At 50.0% G+C, this 20,637-nt stretch overlaps 1 protein-coding gene across 1 annotated transcript; it reads left to right on the top strand.

The window, feature by feature from the left end:
- The first annotated feature begins 16,237 nt into the window (after nucleotides 1-16,237).
- LOC137422134 (protein FAM200C-like) lies at nucleotides 16,238-18,013 on the top strand. The gene has a single exon (XM_078772708.1). It carries the CDS (start codon nucleotides 16,238-16,240, stop codon nucleotides 18,011-18,013), a length of 1,776 nt encoding a protein of 591 aa, XP_078628834.1.
- Nucleotides 18,014-20,637: the final 2,624 nt, after the last annotated feature.

Genomic DNA, 20,637 nt, shown 5'->3' with positions numbered 1-20,637 from the left:
CCTGCAGTTGATCCAAATTCCCTACAGGGACCAAATCTCCAGAAGCTCTATCTCCCGATCCTCCAAGATCCAAATCCAGCCCGGAGCCAACACACTCCCCCAACTGGTTGTCCAATTTTGGAGCCTCTGTTTCCAAATAGCAGTGTACAGTGAGCGTCCCCTCGGTCATTCCAACCACCTCCTCGGACCAACTCACCTCATCACCCAGGCTCCTTTGGGCCTGAACAAGCTCTACCTCCATGGGACTGTCACAGGTCTCCAGCCGCTGGATCAAATCATCCTCATCATTACAAATCATTCCTGGCCCCGCCAGGCTTTGATCAATATCCCCAATAAATACCTGGTCCGGCTCCATCGCATGGACCCCCAAAAACTCTACCCCCTCTTGCTCCGCACCACCGCCCTGGTGCTGCACAATTCCAAATTCATCCCCCGGTTGGGGTGTTGTGACATCCACACGGTCCCGATAAACAACCAGGCCAGAATGTGGGAAACATTCCCCATTACAACTCTCACATTCCAAATTTCCTTCCCCGCTCACCTGTGGACACTCCACGTTTACCTGCAGGCATTCCCCATCTACCTGTACACATTCCCCATCGAACTGTGGACATCCTCCGCTCACCTGTACACTTACCACAATTGCCATTTCCCTTTTTAATCCATTAATTTGGTCACTCAGGTCCTTCAGTCCTTCCCTCCATTCCTTCCCCTGCGACTCCATTTTATTTTCCATCCCTTCAATTTTATTTTCCAACCCACTTTTCATTTCTCCCATATTTTTTTTAATGTTATTTTCCATCCCTTCCATTTTTCGAAGCAATTGACCCAACATCTGGTCGGTTGTCGGGGCCGTTCCTACTGCTCCCGACTCCCCGGTGGGGGAGGGGGATAAGTTGGTGCTCGGGACGGGGGAGGTTCCAAGGCTCACCTCGACATCTAATTCCCCTATTTCCGGCTCACTCCCGACGCTGACGGAGGCCTCGCTGCGTACTTCCATCTCATCAATTTCCGACATCCGCTTTCCGGAAGATTGTTTCCCGCGCGCGTATTTATTTTAATAATTCCTGAAACAATTTAAATTTGACGAAGACGCGATATCGCGCTCCGTTTGCCCGATTGATTATTAAATTTCTCCGCCTCGACTATAAAAATCTTGCGTTCGAACGTCGGGCGCAATGTACGCCCGACCGTGTCGATGTCTCGCCGCGGACAAAAAATTTGTCCGACGGGTTCAAATCCTACACTCCTGACACCACTTGTTACGCAACCGTGCTTAACACCACAGTTACGGATGGCCGATTTGCGAGACTTTAACTCCCGAGGCGAAAACTCAATGGCGGATTAAAGCTCAACACAAAGTTAAACGCGCGGAATGGCGGACACGGCGAAGCTCCCCCCCCCCCCCCCCCCCGCCGCCTTATCTATTAAAATGAAACACCCAGGAAACTGCGTTCAGATATATACAGAAAATAATACAAGGATTTATTATGGAAAAGTAAAGCCAGTGAAAAAGCCCGCGCCGGTAAATCTAATATCCTAGATCGGGACGTCCCCACACGACTGACAGCAAACACAAAACGAGGGAGATGAATTACGAAAAGAATACGTCACGTCGTTCAAAATGTACGCGGATGCGGGCTTATCTTGTCTGTCTTTCGTCGTCTTTGTGGCGGCCGTCCAACACCGCTCCTTTTGGCCCGATCGCACACCACGAGGTCCCTCGCTCCAAGTCCCACAAGGCCGAGCACCACGCACCAAAAAGCACCATGCGTCGACGACCTCCAACGCGGGCACAAACTCCACTTGACCAGGGACAGGAAGGACTCCTTTGATAGCCACTCGACTCGACTCTCTGCGGGAGTGCTGGCAGCCAAGTGCCAACTGTTCAGTGCCAACTGTTCAGTGCCAACTGTTCAACGAACTGCTCCCACGAAATGCTGCCTCTGCTGAGTCCTGTGTGCCCTGTGTGCCCTGTGTGCTCTGTGTCCCCGAAAATGGCGTCCGACCGTCGCTAATATCTCTGGCCGATGACGTCACATTGGCGCACTCCTCAGCCAATCATAGCCTCCCAACTCGCCGGCTCGCCCAGGTCACGCCCTCTCCAGCATCGCTCCACTCTTGACATCTCCCGTCCCCGACCCCGCGGTCCCTGTGCTACAACACGTGCCAGGCGAGGTTTGTAGGCCTTGGAGGTGCAAACGGCGGCGGCCAACCGTGGCGGTGTTTTTGGCCTGGTTTCCTGTCCATTTATTACGAAGTCAATGTCAGGGAAAGGAATTATTTAATGTTGCGCTAAGGACCTAACTAATGTTTATGTGGTTTGCACTGCCATAATGGACAAAGGTTTGACTACTAGGTGAGACTCACAGGGGCGTTACCTTTAATCCCTCACTATTTAACACTCGAACCTCCAGGTAGGTCCACAATCATACATCTTCCCCCGACAAACGCCTAAACATCAAGAACTTATTACATGTAGAGTCCCTGTCACGACAGCCGAATACCTACCTATTCAGATCTACCTAGCTCTAGATGTTGCTCTACCAAATTCATAACAATATATATATACATGTATATATATACATACATATATATATACATGTATATATATACATACATATATATTTACATATATATATACCAGTCACTATGCGATTTCATACCATCAGTGGTGAACCGCCATTAAGGTATCCCATCCAGCTATGCTGTACCTTAATGGGAGCGATAAGTGCCATCTGCCACATGGCACATTACCTCTGGTATCCACTCATTATATGGAATCCCCTGGATGCAGCCGGGAGCAAACCAATCCAAATATATGTGCAGTTCTCCAGCTTTCAATGAGCGCAAGTAATGACGTCACTGCCATGTACATACGCTCTGCCTGTCAAGCTCTCAAGAGAACCCTCTGACAGAGCAGAATTTTGATCTTAGTTCAGATACTGTCATAAGTGTATGTAAAACTCACAGTTACCGACCTGGTTTCGCCCTTTTGGGGCTCATCAGGGCAACGCAGTGAGTACTGCATACACTTATGACTCTGAAAACCTTTCGGTTATATACCAGTCACTATGCGATTTCATACCATCAGTGGTGAACCGCCATTAAGGTATCCCATCCAGCTATGCTGTACCTTAATGGGAGCGATAAGTGCCATCTGCCACATGGCAGTGACGTCATTACTTGCGCTCATTGAAAGCTGGAGAACTGCACATATATTTGGATATATATATACATATATATATATACATATATATATACACATATATATATACATATATATATATACATATATATATACACATATATATACATATATATATACATATATATATACATATATATATACATATATATATACATATATATATACATATATATATACATATATATATACATATATATATACATATATATATATATATATATATATATATATTGTTACAGACACGACTTTGATGTTAAGGTGGGCCGAGCGGAATGGCCGTCGTGTCCGCACAAATTACCCGATTGTACTCGAACGTCGACGAAGCCGCGCTACGCTGGCTCAATAGGAAAGAGAAGACACCCGGCTGGGTTATAATGACACAATACGACACCAGGGGTTCAGTTCTCAAGACCTCCGGAGGAGGTTATATTAAGGCGGAAGGTTAGATTACAGGGACAAGAGGGAAACATAGGAAGGTGGGCACTTAGACACACTCTTATATTAACCCCGGACAGACGACAGACACACGGGACAAAATGCTGACTCACACGGGGATTGATGGCAAGGAAAGGCAGGCAGTCGATGGCTCAAGGTGCACTCTTGGCTCAAGGCAGAATCGACTCGGTCCGGTCCAGAGATGCGGGGAGGTATCGTCGCGCTGGGGGTGGCGGTGGCTTCTCTCTCCAGTCTCCAAGCTGAGGCGCATCTGACGTCACATCCGGCGCGGGGCCGCGTATATCCGGCGGGGAGTGACACGCCCTCGGCTCGTTAGCTCCGCCTCGTGGAATCGGCACGTTGCTTCTCATTGGGTGCGTGCGGGGGGTTTACCAGGCTCCGCCCTTGATGAGGAGCTGACAAGGAGCCCCTTCGTGGTAACCCCGTGGAGCGCATGGTCTGGAGCTAATCGAGCCGGTGTGAGGACGCATCCTCCCCCGCTCCGCCGCCATCTCCTCTGTTGTTGTTGTAATTGTTGGGGAGGAAGATGGAAGGAGGTATGGGAAAGGTCCTAAACTCACTACTGATGCCATATAATCACATTCTGGTGCAACGAAGAGTCATAATTAATGGAGACGAGGCCTTAACTGACATAGAATAAGAATAACTAGGAAGATGTCCGAAAGTTGTCTACGTGTGGTGCGGTGGACCTGGGCACGACATTTAATGGGGGAATAAGGGGAAGGTCGGCTCTACTGATTGTTATTTACATGCAATGGGACTAGGGAATGGGGGATCGGGGAAAGTTGGGGAGTATTGGAGAAAATAGGGGAATATTTACAAGCGGATATGGAGGCCAAATTCCATATTCGCAACATTGCACCCTTCTCTACCCTCGGGGCGTCCCGACCCGATAAATTTTTACCTACTTTAGTGTGGCACGCAATGTAGTTCCCTCTACTATTAACTCTACCCTGAGTGCGACAGTTTTACAGATATTCACAAATGAGTAAATATGTCCCCCTGCGACGTTGCACCCTTCTCCTCACAGAAACACACCCACAGGATAACCGAATCCGGAAAGAATCCTCAAACTAAACATACAGCCGGTAGGGAGCATTATTTACAAGACTACGCTGCTATTTACACTACGATCCAGGACCTGTTTTTGGAGGAACACATGCAGATGTTATGCATAGAGAGAGCGCGCTTGCCAACATCGATACACCAACCCACGAGTGCTCTGTGGCCGACGGCCTTTAATAACGTGCAGAGCACCCTTCCCGAGCATCAACAGCACCACCCCACCACCAATCGGTGCAGTCACCATTGTTCATTGGAATAAAAATAAATTCGACAACCCCTAACCCTGCAGGTGTCTCTTGCTCTTCTTGTGGTGCACTTGGTGGTGTTAACTATTAGTGGTTCACCTGTATGGCATAGGTGCCACGTTGACCCATAGGTCCATCCCCGGGTGGTGCTTGGCCGCAAACGAACTGCGGTCCATTGTGGGTGGCCACAAACATTGCGGTCCATATGGTGTATCGATCCCGGCAGCAAACAGCGAAAGTGCAGGCCCACAACTGCGCAGCCAGCACCTCTCTTTCCTCTCTCTCTACCCCAAAGCCAGATCCTCGGAGGTGGGAGACAAAAGAAGCAGACAAGTGAGTAAGGTGGTAAGGGCGCAAAAGTGCACGCAATGTAAGGTGATGCACACTGGGGGCACATGGGAACCAGGTGAGACAGGTACGTTCCTATCGTACGCCCCCCCCCCCCACCAGGTAACCTACATGGCCCCTCCCTTACCCCTTACTGCATCCACAAAACACAACACTACCCATAAACATCTACTTTACAAATCGACAAACATCCCTACTGTCTTCCCCGTTCCTCCCATATACCAAATTCGTCTTCTCTCCCTCCTAACCAATCAAATTTGCCATTTTCAACTCTCATCAAAATTTGCCATTTTCAACTCAACATCAAAATTTGCCATTACCAATTCATCATCAGTCCCTCCTAGGGAGGGAGAGATGGAATCACCCCAATGTCTCATCCACGTCGTGATGCGTCTCACAAATCCAACAGCAATTCTCATTTCTGCAACACAAACAAAGAAAACACAGGTGTGGAGTCATCATCATCACCACAGGTAAGTGGCTGCGTATGGTGCGACAGGTTCATCAATCCTAACTATCTCCTAAATGACTTTAACAACTTTACACTACCCGGGGGCTTTCTCCGGCCAAACCATTGGCCCTCTTACACTATGGGTTCTAAAAACCAATTCCCATTGGCCAAACTGTGGTGCTCTTCAATTTGGGGTCTCACTCCCCCGATTCATCTCCCGGTGCCCTCGTACAATTTCTGGGCTGCGACGTGTACCTCTCCCAGTGGGTCTACCCACCTGCACACCTCCACCACTGCAGTTGCCTCCGAGCTTACCTGCTCCTTACCCTAACCTAACTACCTGGGGAAGGCCCTTTGGCTCTCTCCCCACTCGGTGCCCTCTCTGGCACTGGGCTACCCGATCCACACCCGGGATCCTCAGGCACCCACTCACAACTACCGGCTCCCAGAGCCCACCTGCGGCCTCACCTGGCCGACATCCTCACAGTGGTGGAGTGCCCAACCAACTACACACACTAACAGGCTACACGCCCAGCCATTTCCACGACACTAATGCACCCATCCACAACACCATTCTGCAACCGCACCACAGATGCCAATATCCAACCACAATTTACCTGTACCCTCTACCTAACACTTACACTACCCGCCCCGGGTACTCGTGAAAGGGGTCCACTCTTCCCCCATCCACACCTTCGCACCATGCACACCACTCCGTACCACTTACTCCAACCCTCTCCACACACCTGTACTTGCACACCTGTGCTCTCCCACCTGGTGCCACCTGCACCCTTCTCTCCCCAAGCGCATTCGCGCTGATCCACAACACTCACTACTCATACACTGCTCCACACACCTGTCCAGTTGCACACCTGTGCAATCACACCTGTTCAATTCTCACACACACACGGCATCATCTCAGCTAACTACTCCCTTCTGAAACTTGCGCTTCCCAGTCGTCCCTTTAAACTATTGCGCTCCCTCGTCATTATCATCCATACTAATCTACCTGCGTCCCCACTACAGGTATCAGTCACTAACTAAACTTAACGTCACCTAATGTCATCTTCTCTAGATCCCTACACACAATATCCTAACCCACCCGGGCTAGTTTTCACTGCCATACACCCCATAAACCTAGTGCTCCTTTGCCCCCCCACATGGGAAGGATGGTGGATTTGCCATCCCACCACATCGGGGGTCTCTCACTATCAATTTTGCACGTCAAATTTCAACAAATTAAAAATTTGCCAATCACTGCCCATCATCTGCCAATCACTACTGCCAATCCCTTGCCAATCATCAAATTTTGTTTTTCTCTGATTTTGGGTCCAAAACACTAACCTCATCACCCAGTCGACTCACTAATACCTCTCGGTGCGCCAATCCCTGTCCAAAGCCCGGCTTCGTAAAGCCAAGCAATGGATGCTGGTTGTTCTGTGCCAGCGGCTGGATGCGTCCGGCACTCGGTGCAGGGACGGGGGCTTACCCGGGCCGAGATCCCACGCATCACCTCGGCGTGGAGCCATCCAATGCCCCGATCTCGACCTGCCGGCACGTCTCACCAAAAAGTGGTCGCCATGACGACCCTTTCTATCGGGCTGCCAGCTCCGCCTAGTGGAGCCTGGACGCGGCCGTTCAAAGCGAGGCCCGGCACGCACCGAGGGCCTGCTTCGGCTAAAAGTCGCTCTCACCTCTAACCCGTGTAACGTCGATGCTTCACCTGGACGCTTACACCCCGCAGCCCGTTCCTTGCTCACACATCCAGCCGTGCCCATGCTCCTCGTACCTTTCCTTACACACCCAGGTGCACCCATCCCACTCACAGCCTTGGTCACACACCTGACCACCGAACACTTTGGCACACATTCGTTGGTAGCACACCTCACCAATACACCGCTTCGCACCCCCTCTGTGACAATCACAGGTGTGCTCTCATTCGCACACCCAACCACGTGCCTCACCACCAACTCCAGCGTGCATTCCCACTCACGCTCTACCATTCCAGGTGTGCATCCTTCCATCCCAGGTGTACATCCTCGCTCACCTGTCACAACTAACTCACGCTCCATGTCACTCTCACTACTTTCACCTCCATTCCTGACAGCGCACTCACCCTTACTCTTGACAGCACACTCTTTCCTCATGCACCTGTCCGTCACACACCTTTCTCGCGCACACTCTCCCGTTACACCCTCTGTAACACTCACCACAGGTGGACACTCTTCCTTACTTCTGACAGCGCACTCTTTCTTCATGCACCTGTCCGTCACACACCTTTCTCGCGCACACTCCTGCGCACACTCTCCCGTCACACCCTCTGTAACACTCACCACACCACGCTTCCATGTGCTCCCTCGCACACGCGCTACGACCGACTCACTCTCGCCAGCACACTCACTCCTTGGCACGCACTTTTTCCTCACACACCCCAGAGTCGGACTTTCTTGCACACCTCCTTTTTCGCACACCAGACCTGTCGCACACCTCACCAACGGCCTTTCACGAACACCCGGGTCCATCTCGACCCCCAAGCTTCTTAAATCCCCTGGCGCATCATACGCACGACCATATTGGTCACCACTTACACCGGGTCCTCTTCCTCTTCGCTTCTCCTCCATCACCTGCGAATCCCTCATCCGGTTAATGAGCACATCACGATCCAAACACAGACTTTGGACCAATTCTTTTATCTCCTCTTTTATCTCCTTGTTATCTCCTCTCCGTCGCTTCTTAATTTCGCTCATCCCTTCTTCCACTTCTTCTAATTTGTGCCTCACCTCTTTTATTCCCCGGTACGTCTCCTCAAGCTCGTCCTCCAAGGCTACCTTGACCGTTTCCAGGTGCGTCCTCACCTGCCGGTCCTTCGTCTCCATTACCTCTACCACCTCGTCCAACCTCGTTGTCAGTCCCTCACGTACCATCTGACATTCCCTCTTTGTCGCTATCAAGTCATCTTTTAGTTCTTTCTGTGTCGCCTTTAAACCTCCTAATACCGCAGTGTTCCTTTGAACCTGCTCCACTAACTCCGTCTGTCCCACCGTCAGCTGCTCCACCTCCTGCGTCAGGTCCTCTATGCCCCCTTGTAACTTTACAGTCGCCTTTCTCACCTCCTTTTCCATGTGCTCCTCACAGTGCCTCACCTCCTCGCGCACTCCTCCGACTTCCTCACTCACTCCTCTTCTGATCTCCTCTCCCATCACTTGCATCTCCTGCCCAGATGCCACCCTCATCTGCTCCATTTCCTCCCTGTGAGCATCCAGTTTGGTTTCTACCCCCATTCTGACCCCCTCTATCTGCTGCCCCATTTGGTTAACTTCCCTTTCCGCTTGGTCCCTCATGTCCCTCAATTTGCCTTCCATACTGTTTTCTAACCCCTCTAACCCTTTTTTCACTCCCTCTATCTGATTCTCCTGGGCAGCCATTCTATTTTCTACCCCCATTAACCCATTTTTCACTTCTTTTATCCCGTTGTCTAACCCCTCAAAATTATTGTCTAACTTCCCAATTTTCTTGTCTAACTCCTCAAAATTATTGTCTAACTTCCCAATTTTCTTGTCTAACTCCTCAAAATTATTGTCTAACTTCTCACCGGTACCCCTCATTTGGCCCTCTAATCGCCCACTATCAACCCTCATTTGCTCACTCAATCGCTCAATCTGGCTCCCCATACTCATCTGTACAGCTGCCTGTAGCTGCGCAATGAGGGCCTGTATGTCAATCGGCTGCATGTTAAAGCCCGCTGATACAGCCGGCTCGGCTACCGCACGCTCGTGCGAGGCGCCTTTTTGCGCGCCCGCTACTTCGTGCGTGACGGCGCTATTTTGCGAACCTGCCGCCCTCACTGCTTCGCTCTCCTCTTGTCCCTCAATTTGGTCCTGGATCGACCCTACCTCACTCTCCTTTACCGGACCCCAGCCGTCTTGATCCGCCATAGCGCGACTTGCAAAATTCGAGTTTCGTAAAACAAAACAAATTTCGGCCGCTCCAAATTTTGACCAAATTTTTTTTTTCCTCTATTCGTTTTTTTTTTTCAAAATTTGGTCGGGCCTCGAATCTCACTCCCGACACCAATTGTTACAGACACGACTTTGATGTTAAGGTGGGCCGAGCGGAATGGCCGTCGTGTCCGCACAAATTACCCGATTGTACTCGAACGTCGACGAAGCCGCGCTACGCTGGCTCAATAGGAAAGAGAAGACACCCGGCTGGGTTATAATGACACAATACGACACCAGGGGTTCAGTTCTCAAGACCTCCGGAGGAGGTTATATTAAGGCGGAAGGTTAGATTACAGGGACAAGAGGGAAACATAGGAAGGTGGGCACTTAGACACACTCTTATATTAACCCCGGACAGACGACAGACACACGGGACAAAATGCTGACTCACACGGGGATTGATGGCAAGGAAAGGCAGGCAGTCGATGGCTCAAGGTGCACTCTTGGCTCAAGGCAGAATCGACTCGGTCCGGTCCAGAGATGCGGGGAGGTATCGTCGCGCTGGGGGTGGCGGTGGCTTCTCTCTCCAGTCTCCAAGCTGAGGCGCATCTGACGTCACATCCGGCGCGGGGCCGCGTATATCCGGCGGGGAGTGACACGCCCTCGGCTCGTTAGCTCCGCCTCGTGGAATCGGCACGTTGCTTCTCATTGGGTGCGTGCGGGGGGTTTACCAGGCTCCGCCCTTGATGAGGAGCTGACAAGGAGCCCCTTCGTGGTAACCCCGTGGAGCGCATGGTCTGGAGCTAATCGAGCCGGTGTGAGGACGCATCCTCCCCCGCTCCGCCGCCATCTCCTCTGTTGTTGTTGTAATTGTTGGGGAGGAAGATGGAAGGAGGTATGGGAAAGGTCCTAAACTCACTACTGATGCCATATAATCACATTCTGGTGCAACGAAGAGTCATAATTAATGGAGACGAGGCCTTAACTGACATAGAATAAGAATAACTAGGAAGATGTCCGAAAGTTGTCTACGTGTGGTGCGGTGGACCTGGGCACGACATTTAATGGGGGAATAAGGGGAAGGTCGGCTCTACTGATTGTTATTTACATGCAATGGGACTAGGGAATGGGGGATCGGGGAAAGTTGGGGAGTATTGGAGAAAATAGGGGAATATTTACAAGCGGATATGGAGGCCAAATTCCATATTCGCAACAATATACATATATATATACATATATATATACATATATATATACATATATATATACATATATATATACATATATATATACATATATATATACATATATATATATACATATATATATACATATATATATATACATATATATATACATATATATATATACATATATATATACATATATATATACATATATATATACATATATATATACATATACATATATATATATATACATATATATATATACATACATATATATATACATATATATATATATATATATACATATACATATATATTGTTACGGACGCGGCTAGGATGTTAATTGGCCGAGCGGATGGCCACCGCACCCGAACAGTTACCCCGATTAACCCGATTCCTGAACGTTGGCCAAAATCGCGCCACAGATATTCAATATGGAAACCTCTAAAGCGACCGAATGTGAAGAGGAAGAAGAAGACGTACAGAGGAATAACAGGATTTATTATTTACACACACTAAAGCAAAAGGAGCAATCAAGGTTATATACAGGGAAATGGAAAAAGCAGGTGACACAGTGAAATCGTTAGCTTACCTATTAACAGTCTTAATTAACCCAGGGACAAGACACACAGAACAAACTCACGTACACGAATGGGGAAATTGCAGGTTGGTTTTTGCTGGAGGGAGAAGGTCGAAACACAAGCTGGAAGGCTTGGCAGGGCGCACAGCAAGCCGGTCCTTGTCAGGCTGGGAGCGAGCAGGGCGACGTCGGCACACGTATCTCGTTGCACGCGGCAGGGGCTGGTTGTCGCTGCACGCCTCGGGCTCTTTTGGTCCTCCCCTTCTTTCCAAATCGTCTGACGCGTCTTTCTCTCCGATCTCCTGCCTGCGCGATCGTCACAAATATTTCTCTCTCCTTGCGCGTCTCTGGTTGGGGCGTCGTCGTGCGGGTTATATATGCCACGCCCTTGAACCTTCGCGAACCTACTCGATGTTTCTCTCCACACCCTCTCCAAGTCCAACCCCTTGTTCTTGGTTGGTTGAGTGGGGCTGACTCACTCCTCCCCTCTATGACGAGGTGGGGACACGCCTTTCTTCTCCGAGGTTACCTCGTGCATAATGGAGTCAAATGCAGCAAAGTGGACGGCAAATGAAATGCAGCAAAGTGGCTAAAGGAGTCAAAATGCAGCAAAGTGGACGGGAGATGAAATGCAGCAAAGTGGCTAAACCTGGCACTTGGAAGATGCCATGGGGCGTCGGAGGGACCTGTCTTATTTAATTGATGCAACGTAATGAACTAGTGGGCCACAGAGCCTTATACTAACATGTATTAAGGACATAACTACGAGGGGAATTTAAGATTGGCTACGTGTATGCGATGGATTAACTACGGGCGACTTTTGATCTTTATACTATTGGAGGGTGATATTTACAAGATTTACAGCATACAAAAAGGGGAAAATTTACATCAGATTACCCACACAATTCCCATATCCCCAACAATATATACATATACATATATATATACATATACATATACACATATATATATATACATATATATATATATATATATATATATATTGTTACGGATATGAGGACTGTATTTTTTTGATTGTGTGTATTGTTATTATTGCTTGAGTCTGGCCCCTCCTGCCTCCAGTGTTGTGTAAAGGTCAAAGGGCGTTCCGGTAGTTAATTCCATAAAGCATCCATTGAAGGACACTATAAAACCCTTGTTCAGTAGCTTATATCTTTATTATGTGTTTTAGGGTAGGGCCTTGTCTTCCATTAAAATGACACTCCATTGCACCAAGTGAAATAGATAGATTCCCTTCATTCGCATTCCCAAAAACCTCCATTTCCCCTTTCGTCATGGCCAAGCCTCAATTTGCCAATTACATCCCCTCCAAAGCCGCCATTGAACATGTGCTTGGGTCAGGGAAGAAAGGCGTGCCTGCCCGTCGTCATCAAGGGCGGAGCCAGAGGGTCGCGCGACCAACCATGGCCGAGGTGAGCACACCGATGGGCGTGTCCTAAAGGCCGGCGGCTTAATCGCCGGAGGCGTTATAAAAGCGCGGGTGCAAGAGTAATAATGAGGGAGTCGTCAGAGCAAAGCTGTGTAGAGAGGTCCAGGACAAGAGAGGTCCATGACAAAGAGAGGTCCATGACAAAGAGAGGTCCATGACAAAGAGAGGTCCATGACAAGAGTGGCGGTTGCATCCACAGCAGCTTGAGCCACCGAAACTGCAGCCACAGCAGCGTGGGGCCTGGACGGCAGTTTGGAGCAGGGCCGCGAAGGAACGGCGGCTGCCCAACGCGCCGATCGTGCTGCCGGACCCGTTGGACCTCTCTCTCCCCCCAGCCATCCACCTGCCATTCCTATCATCATTCCCCGTGTAAGTGTGTTCGTAGTCTGTCTTTTGTCTTGTCCCTGGGAATAAGTTAAGCCTGTTAGATAAGCTAGTATTTTCACTGTGTCTCTAAAAGCTTCTGTATATTATTTTCTTATCTTTCCTTCTCCTTGGTTATTTTGAGCCTGTACATAGTAAATAAATTTAGTAGTATTTTCCACCTTTTGCCTTCGTCTTCCTCTTCTTCACATCCGTGTCGTCTTTGTCTTTTCCCTCATTGAATAGCTGTGGCGCGATACGGCCAACGTTCAGGGAATCGGGTTTAGTCGGGGAAAAACTGTGCGGCCGCGGTGCCTCCACTCGGCAAACAACATCCTTAACCGCGGACCGTAACAATTGGTGTCAGGAATGTCGGATTCGGACCTGGGACTAAATTTATTTAGCCCAAATTTTGGAACACCAATTGTACTATTGGCGTAACAATTGGTGTCAGAAGTGTCGGATTCGGACCTGAAGCGCTTAACGTGCTCAAAATTACAAACTACCGAAATTGCTTTTGTTTTACAAAACCCGAATTTTGAAATCGCGCCATGGCTGGTCAAGGTGACGGGATGCCGGTGGGAGAGATAGACGGGGTAGAATCGACCCAGGACCTCGGGGAAATGTATGTGGAGGTAAAAGAGGAGGAGAACATTGGCAATGTGGTTGAGGAGGTATCAGGCGCACAAAATGGCGTCCTCGTGCACATGGTTGTTGCGGCACCAAATTTAGCTGCGCCCGTGGTCGCGGCAGCCGAGCCCGCAGTGCCAATGGACTTTTGCCTATTTATGACGCATTTCATGGCATCTATGAAGGGTGACAGTAGGGGATTGGATGCAATGATGGCTACCCAGGGAATCGACATGAAAAAAAGGAGGAAGGAAGCAAGGGACAACCCGGAGGGATATCGGGAGCGAATAAACGACAGCATAAAAAAAATGGGGGAGATCGTAGACGGCATGGGAGGCGGGAGAGGCACATCGGTGCACAACGAGGTAAAGCAGGTCGAGAAGCACTGGTTGAACGAAGTTGAGAAAAGCACGGGTAAAATGATGGGGGTAGAAATCGCGACATGGGGTATGGAGCAGCCGGCGACCGCTGAGGTAGAAGAGGGGGTTTTATTAAAGCCAACGGTCGTTGAGGGGAACAAAGACAAAGCAGTAGTGGGTACAATTAAAATTGAAGAGACGACGGAGGTAGCCCGGGAATTGCAGGGAGAAATGGAATATGTGCAAAGTCCCTGCTCACATCACGATGCTGTGCTTAACCCAAATGGAAGTTTGCAGATGCGCGTGGAGAAGGGAATCCCCCAGGTGAGTCGTGCTGTGTATTGTGCGGGGAGATTTTGTAAGAGGATGTTTGGCGACAAAAGAATGTTCGCGCGCTTGGGATCGAGGAAGCATCCGGGCGTTGGTGAAGGGTCCCGTGTGAGTGGAAATGGCACGCGTGTGAAAAAAAGTGTGCGTCGGCGAGTGGGTGTGTTATAAAGTGTGGGAGTGAAACCGAGTGCGAGCGAAAATGCACGTCGGGGTGTACGGAGTGTGACACGAGGAGTGAGTTGGTGGTGGAGCGGGTGCGAGAATGCACGCTTGGAATGGTTGAGGGTGTGCGAGGAAGCACACCTGAGTTGGTGGTAGCGCGAGTGTGGGAGAGCCCATGTGAGCGCGTCAGTGGGTGGATGCCAGAGTGCATGCCCATGGTGAGTGTTATGGAGGACGTAACGGAGGAGAGGTGTGGACCGAGGTGTGCGAACGGCGAGTGTGCGCGAGAGGTGTGGTGTGTAACAGGGAGAGCGTTGGTGGAATGTACGGATGGCGTTGGAGCACCGAGCTCGGTGAGGGTGAAAGGGGTAGCGTATGCGTGTGAGCATGCAGGTGAAGCATCGACGGTAACCGGGTTAGCATTTAGGGCGACGGATAGCCGATGCGAGCACTCGGGGCGCGGTGTGCTTTGTTGGATGCGAGGCCCGGCGCGGATCGAAGCTGCGTCGTTTCTCTTCGAAGCGTCGTTGCCGATTCGGGCTTGGCCCCGCCCTGCACGGTCGAGTCCAGGCCTTGGCGGGCGAGGCGACCGGTCCGGTTCAAGGGCGAGTGGGAGGAAGCGGAACGGTGCCCCCTCGTGGGGACGGGGTTCCGACTGAGGGAGATTGAGCCATCGGGCCCGGGACTGCAAGGTGCCGCGCCGAGATGGTGCGTGGAATCTCGGCCCGACCAAACCACCTCCCTTGAACCGAAAGCCGGACGGATTCAACCTGCAGGCGACCAAACCACCCGAATTCATTGCTCGGCTTTACGAAGCCGAGTTTACTGATGTCATGACGCACCGAGGCTAGGATATAGCGGACTGTAATGATGATGATACTGATAGTGGTTTTGATCCGAAATTTAGAAAAGTGAATAGAATTGGCAGTAATTGGCAAATTTTTGATTGGTTGGAATTTGGTGTGCAAAATTGGTAGTGGGAGATGCCCGATGTGGTGGGATGGCAACTCTGTCATCCCTCACAACGGGGGCAAAGGAGCACTAGGGTTATGGGGTTTATGGCAGTGAAAACTAGCCCGGGAGGGTTTGGATAATGTGTAGGGACCTAGAAGATGACTTTAGGTAACGTTAAGGTTAGGTAGTGACTGATACCTGTAGTGGGGACGCAGGTAGATTAGAGTGGATGATAATGACGAGGGAGCGCAATAGTTTAAAGCTGCGGTTCTTAACCTGTGGGGCGTGCCCCCCAAGGGGGGCGTGAGCAATTTTCAGAGGGGGCGCGGGACGGCAGTATAAACGTATAAATAACCCCAAACGGAAATTATAATCCCCCTACTGAAAAAAATTAATTAACCGAAAAGATAGCGCCTTATATAATTCCTAGTATGTTTCAGTCTCAACTAACACTTCTTTTTTTCTTCCGACAGATTATTAACTGGAATCGAAGTCAATGGCAATGAGTGCGAAAAAGAGGAAATACCAAGACGAGTACATCAAGTTCGGATTTGTGGCACTTCAAAAGGGTGACGCAGAGGTTCCTCAGTGCGTTATATGTTACAAGACTCTGAGCAATGATGCCATGCGGCCAACACGTTTGGAACGCCACTTGAGGACAACCCATCCTGAACTAGCAGACAAATCACAGGCATTCTTTGTGGCGAAAAGGGAAGCCTTGAAGCGAGCTAAGTTGGACAGCAGTGGGACATTTCGGCAACAGACGTCAAAGATCGTTGAGGCGTCCTACGAGATTGCCCTGCTAGTAGCAAAGAACAAGAAGAGCCATACAATCGGAGAGACTCTCATTAAACCGAGTCTACTGCGAGCGGCAGAGCTCATCCTGGGGAAGGATAGTGCGAACAAACTCTCGGCTATCTCCCTGTCGAACGATACCATCAAGGGACGGATCGATGAAATGTCTCAGGACATCAAAGAACAAGTGACTGACCAGATAAGGGCCTCGCCTGTCTTTGCCATCCAATGTGACGAAACGACAGACGTGGCTCAGTGTTCTCAGCTGCTCATGTATGCTCGTTTCATATTAGGCGACAGCGTGAAGGAGGAAATGCTATTTTGTCATCCCCTGGAAACTTACACGACAGCAGCGGATGTCTTTGAAGTGGTATCGAAGTTCTTCGAAGAAAATCGACTTTCATGGGACGCGTTGGTAGGTGTTTGCACAGACGGAGCTCCGGCCATGCTTGGCTCGCGTTCGGGTTTCGTTACGAAGGTGAAACAAAAGAGTCCCTCTGCTATTGGTACACACTGCGTTATCCATCGTGAGTCCTTAGCATCTAAGACCCTGCCCGCTGAAATGAGGGATTTCCTGAACCTGGCTATCAAGGTAGTCAACTTTATCAAAGGTGGAGCCTTAAACAGTCACCTGTTCAAACAGCTGTGCAAGGACTTGGACTGCGATCATCAAGCCTTGCTTTTCCACACAAACGTGCGTTGGCTTTCGAAGGGAAACATGTTGGGGCGAGTCTACGAGCTGAGGGAAGAAGTCGCAACATTCCTAGACGTGCAGCGGAAGGCGGATCTCTACAAAATGTTCCAGTCCCGAGAATGTCAACTGTCTCTAGCTTACCTCGTAGACATCTTCGAAGCACTCAACGGTATCAACCAAAAACTGCAAGGGAAGCACATAAACATTATCACGCAATACGACGCCATTCGAGCCTTCATGGCTAAACTCGACCTCTGGAAATGCCGAATGGAGGCCGGAAACATAGCTTGTTTCCCAATCTTGGACTCTGCCGTTCCGGACGGCCTTCTCGATTCAAAGTTAAAGAACCAAATCATCGATCATCTGACTGAACTCAAAGCGGATTTCATCCGCTACTTTCCTGACTTGGACGAAAAGCGAAAGACCTGGAAATTCATCAGAAACCCATTCCAATGCGACGTAGCTGATGTTTCGGACGAGGTCCAGGAGGAGTTTCTGGAGCTGAAGTTCAACTCCTCGGCTGAGGATGACTTTGAAATTCTGGACCTGGAGACATTCTGGGTCAAGTATCTTCCTGTTTATCCTCTGATCTCGCTTCAAGCTGTTCGGATTCTGACGATGTTCGGATCCACGTATCTCTGCGAGGCTGCATTCTCCGCGCTGGTCGCTGTCAAGACCAAATACAGAAGCAAGCTGAACGTTGAAGGAGGTCTGCGCTGTGCTCTCTCTGGCACGCGACCACGAATTCCGGATCTGATAGCTAAGAAGCAGTGCCAACCATCTCACTAAAATTTAGTGAGATTTTTGGCATTGCTTCTTTAGTGACTAAATTGTTGTTTCATTGATTTTGCGTCCTTTGACGTGACATTTCAACAAACGTGTTTTGTGTAGTTACCCTTTCCTTTCATCGATCCGTGCCTTGAGCTTGTTTGCGTTTTGATGCAATAAAACGAGGTTTGTAATCTCTCCTTTGTTATTTTGAAAGAACATCATCTGTTCAGGGGTACCAGATCCAGTGTTTGAAATAAGCCAGGGCCCGCCAGGGCCCGGCCCTGGCTGCCATGCTTAGGGCCCTGGCTGTTAACAGAATCTACGTCAATAGCCAGGGCCCAGCCAGGGCTGGCCAGGGCCCATTCCAATGGCCAGGGCTGGCCAGGGCGTCAATAGCCAGGGCCAGAATGTACGTGAATAGCCAGGGCCCAGCCCTGGCTGGCTTCAATATCAACGAACAAACCCCTCAGAATGCACCACAGAGCACCTAGAATTCAAAAATTTCCTGGGGGGGACCCCCCAGACCCCCCCCCCCCGCGAGAGGGGAAACCCCTCTCGCGCTCTCCCCAACGAGCAGCTTCGTCAGATGTAGGTGGAGGGGGGCATGGAGACCAGCAACAATTGCTAAAGGGGGCGCGACACTAGAAAGGTTAAGAACCCCTGGTTTAAAGGGACGACTGGGAAGCGCAAGTTCCAGAGGGGAGTAGTTAGATGAGATGATGCCGTGTGTTTGAGAATTGGAAGTGTATTGTGAAAAGTGTGTAAGGAACAAGTGTGATTGCACAGGTGTGCAACTGAACAGGTGGATGGAGCAGTGTATGAGTGAGAGTGATAGTGATAGTGATGAGTGTTGTATTGACCGAATGGTCCAGGAAGGAAGGAGGGTGCAGGTGGCACCAGGTATGATTGCACAGGTGTGCAACAACAGGTATGAAGAACAGGTGTATGGAGAATGGTTGTGTGGAATAAATGGTAGTGTGGAATATCTGGAGTATTGGAATGGATGGTCGTGGAGTGAGTATGGTGGAAACTATGGAGTGGAGTGGATGGTGCGAAGGTGTGAATGGGGGAAGAGTGGACCCCCATCACGAATACCAGGGGCGGGTAGTGTAAGTGTTAGGTAGAGGGTATAGGTAAATTGTGGTTGGATATTGGTATCTGTGGTGCGGGTGAAAGAATGGTATTTGGATGGGTGCATTAGTGTTGTGGAAATGGCTGGGCGTGTAGCCTGTTAGTGTGTGTAGTTGGTTTGGGCACTCCACCACTGTGAGGATGTCGGCCAGGTGAGGCCGCAGGTGGGCTCTGGGAGCCGGTAGTTGTTGTGGATGGGGCCCGAGGATCCGGAGGACGGACCCGGGTAGCCCAGTGCCAGAGGGCACCGAGGGGTGACGGAGCCAGGAGGGGCCTTCCCCAGTTAGATAGCTTAGGTAAGGAACAGGTAAGCTCGGGTGGCAACTGCAGTGGTGGAGGTGTGCAGGTGGGTAGACCTGTTGGGAGAGCTAGACGTCGCAGCCCAGAAATTGTGCGAGAGCACCGGGAGACGAATCGGGGGAGTGAGACCCCAAATTGAGAGGCACCACAGTTTGGTCAATGGGAATTGGTTTTTAGAACCCATAGTGTAAGATGGCCAATGGATTGGCAAGGAAAGACCCCGGGTAGTGTAAAGTGTGTTAATGTCATTTAGAAAGTAGTTAGGATGAAAATCTCCTCCCACCATCTACATCCACTCACCTGAGATGACGTACCTCCACACCATGCCATGTTTTATTATTTTTATTGTGCAGATGTTTGGAATGTGAGACGCATCATGACGTGGGTGTGACATTGTGCTTTGTGTTCCATCTCTTCCTCCTTATGAGGATTGATGACGAATTGGGTGATGGAAAATTTTGGATAGAGGGATTGTGGGAACGAATTTGGTATAGGGGAAATATGGGGAAGACGTGACATTAGTGACGAATTTGTAAATGTGTAGATTTTTGTACATATGGGGTAAGGGCAAGGGTAGTGTAGGTGACAGGGGGGGTGACGTACGGTAGGGACAAGCTTTCTCACTTCGCTCTCCGTACGCACTTCACCTTGCATTGCCTTATTGATGTGTACCCTTGTGACCTTACCCCTCGCTCATCTGTCTTCCCCCCTTTGTCTCCCACATGAGGACCTGTGCGCCACTGGGCGCCGAGGGGAGCGTGCGTGAGTCCGCCATTGTGCACCCGGAACTCCCAGAACCAGCTGTCTGCATCGATGCACCACATTATGGACCACATGTCTGTGGCCGAGCACCACTTATGGACCCCATGGGTTGGGGCATGGCCCCTCTGCTGGAACCGGCCATGAAGGCCCGAAATCTTGCTGGCGGACCTTGGCCACAGGGCACCGATGCCCCATAGGTGAACCACACGTAGTCGGCCCTGTTGGCCATAAATAAAGAAAATAAAAATGGACACGTGAGGTGCATTTTATTGCAAATAGGCCGCCAGCAAAGGAAGATGACAACAACTGGAAGATAGTAATAGCCAGCAGAGGGAGCCGAAGAGCAAGAGACCACCTGCAGGGTTAGGGGTTGTTGGTTTTATTTTGATGGACAGTGATGACTGTGCACCGATTGGTGCTTGAGGGTGTGTTGGTGCGTTTTGGGTGCT

The sequence above is a fragment of the Myxine glutinosa genome, chromosome 2, assembly GCF_964187855.1.
Source record: "Myxine glutinosa chromosome 2, kmMyxGlut1.1, whole genome shotgun sequence".
Classification (NCBI taxonomy): Eukaryota; Metazoa; Chordata; class Myxini; order Myxiniformes; family Myxinidae; genus Myxine; species Myxine glutinosa.
The sequence above is the reverse complement of the archived record's forward strand: the minus strand, read 5'-3'. Positions and strand labels throughout refer to the sequence as shown.

Excerpts from the sequence above, each read along its gene's own strand:
- LOC137422134 (XM_078772708.1), top strand. The coding sequence starts at position 16,238 with ATGAGTGCGAAAAAGAGGAAATACCAAGACGAGTACATCAAGTTCGGA.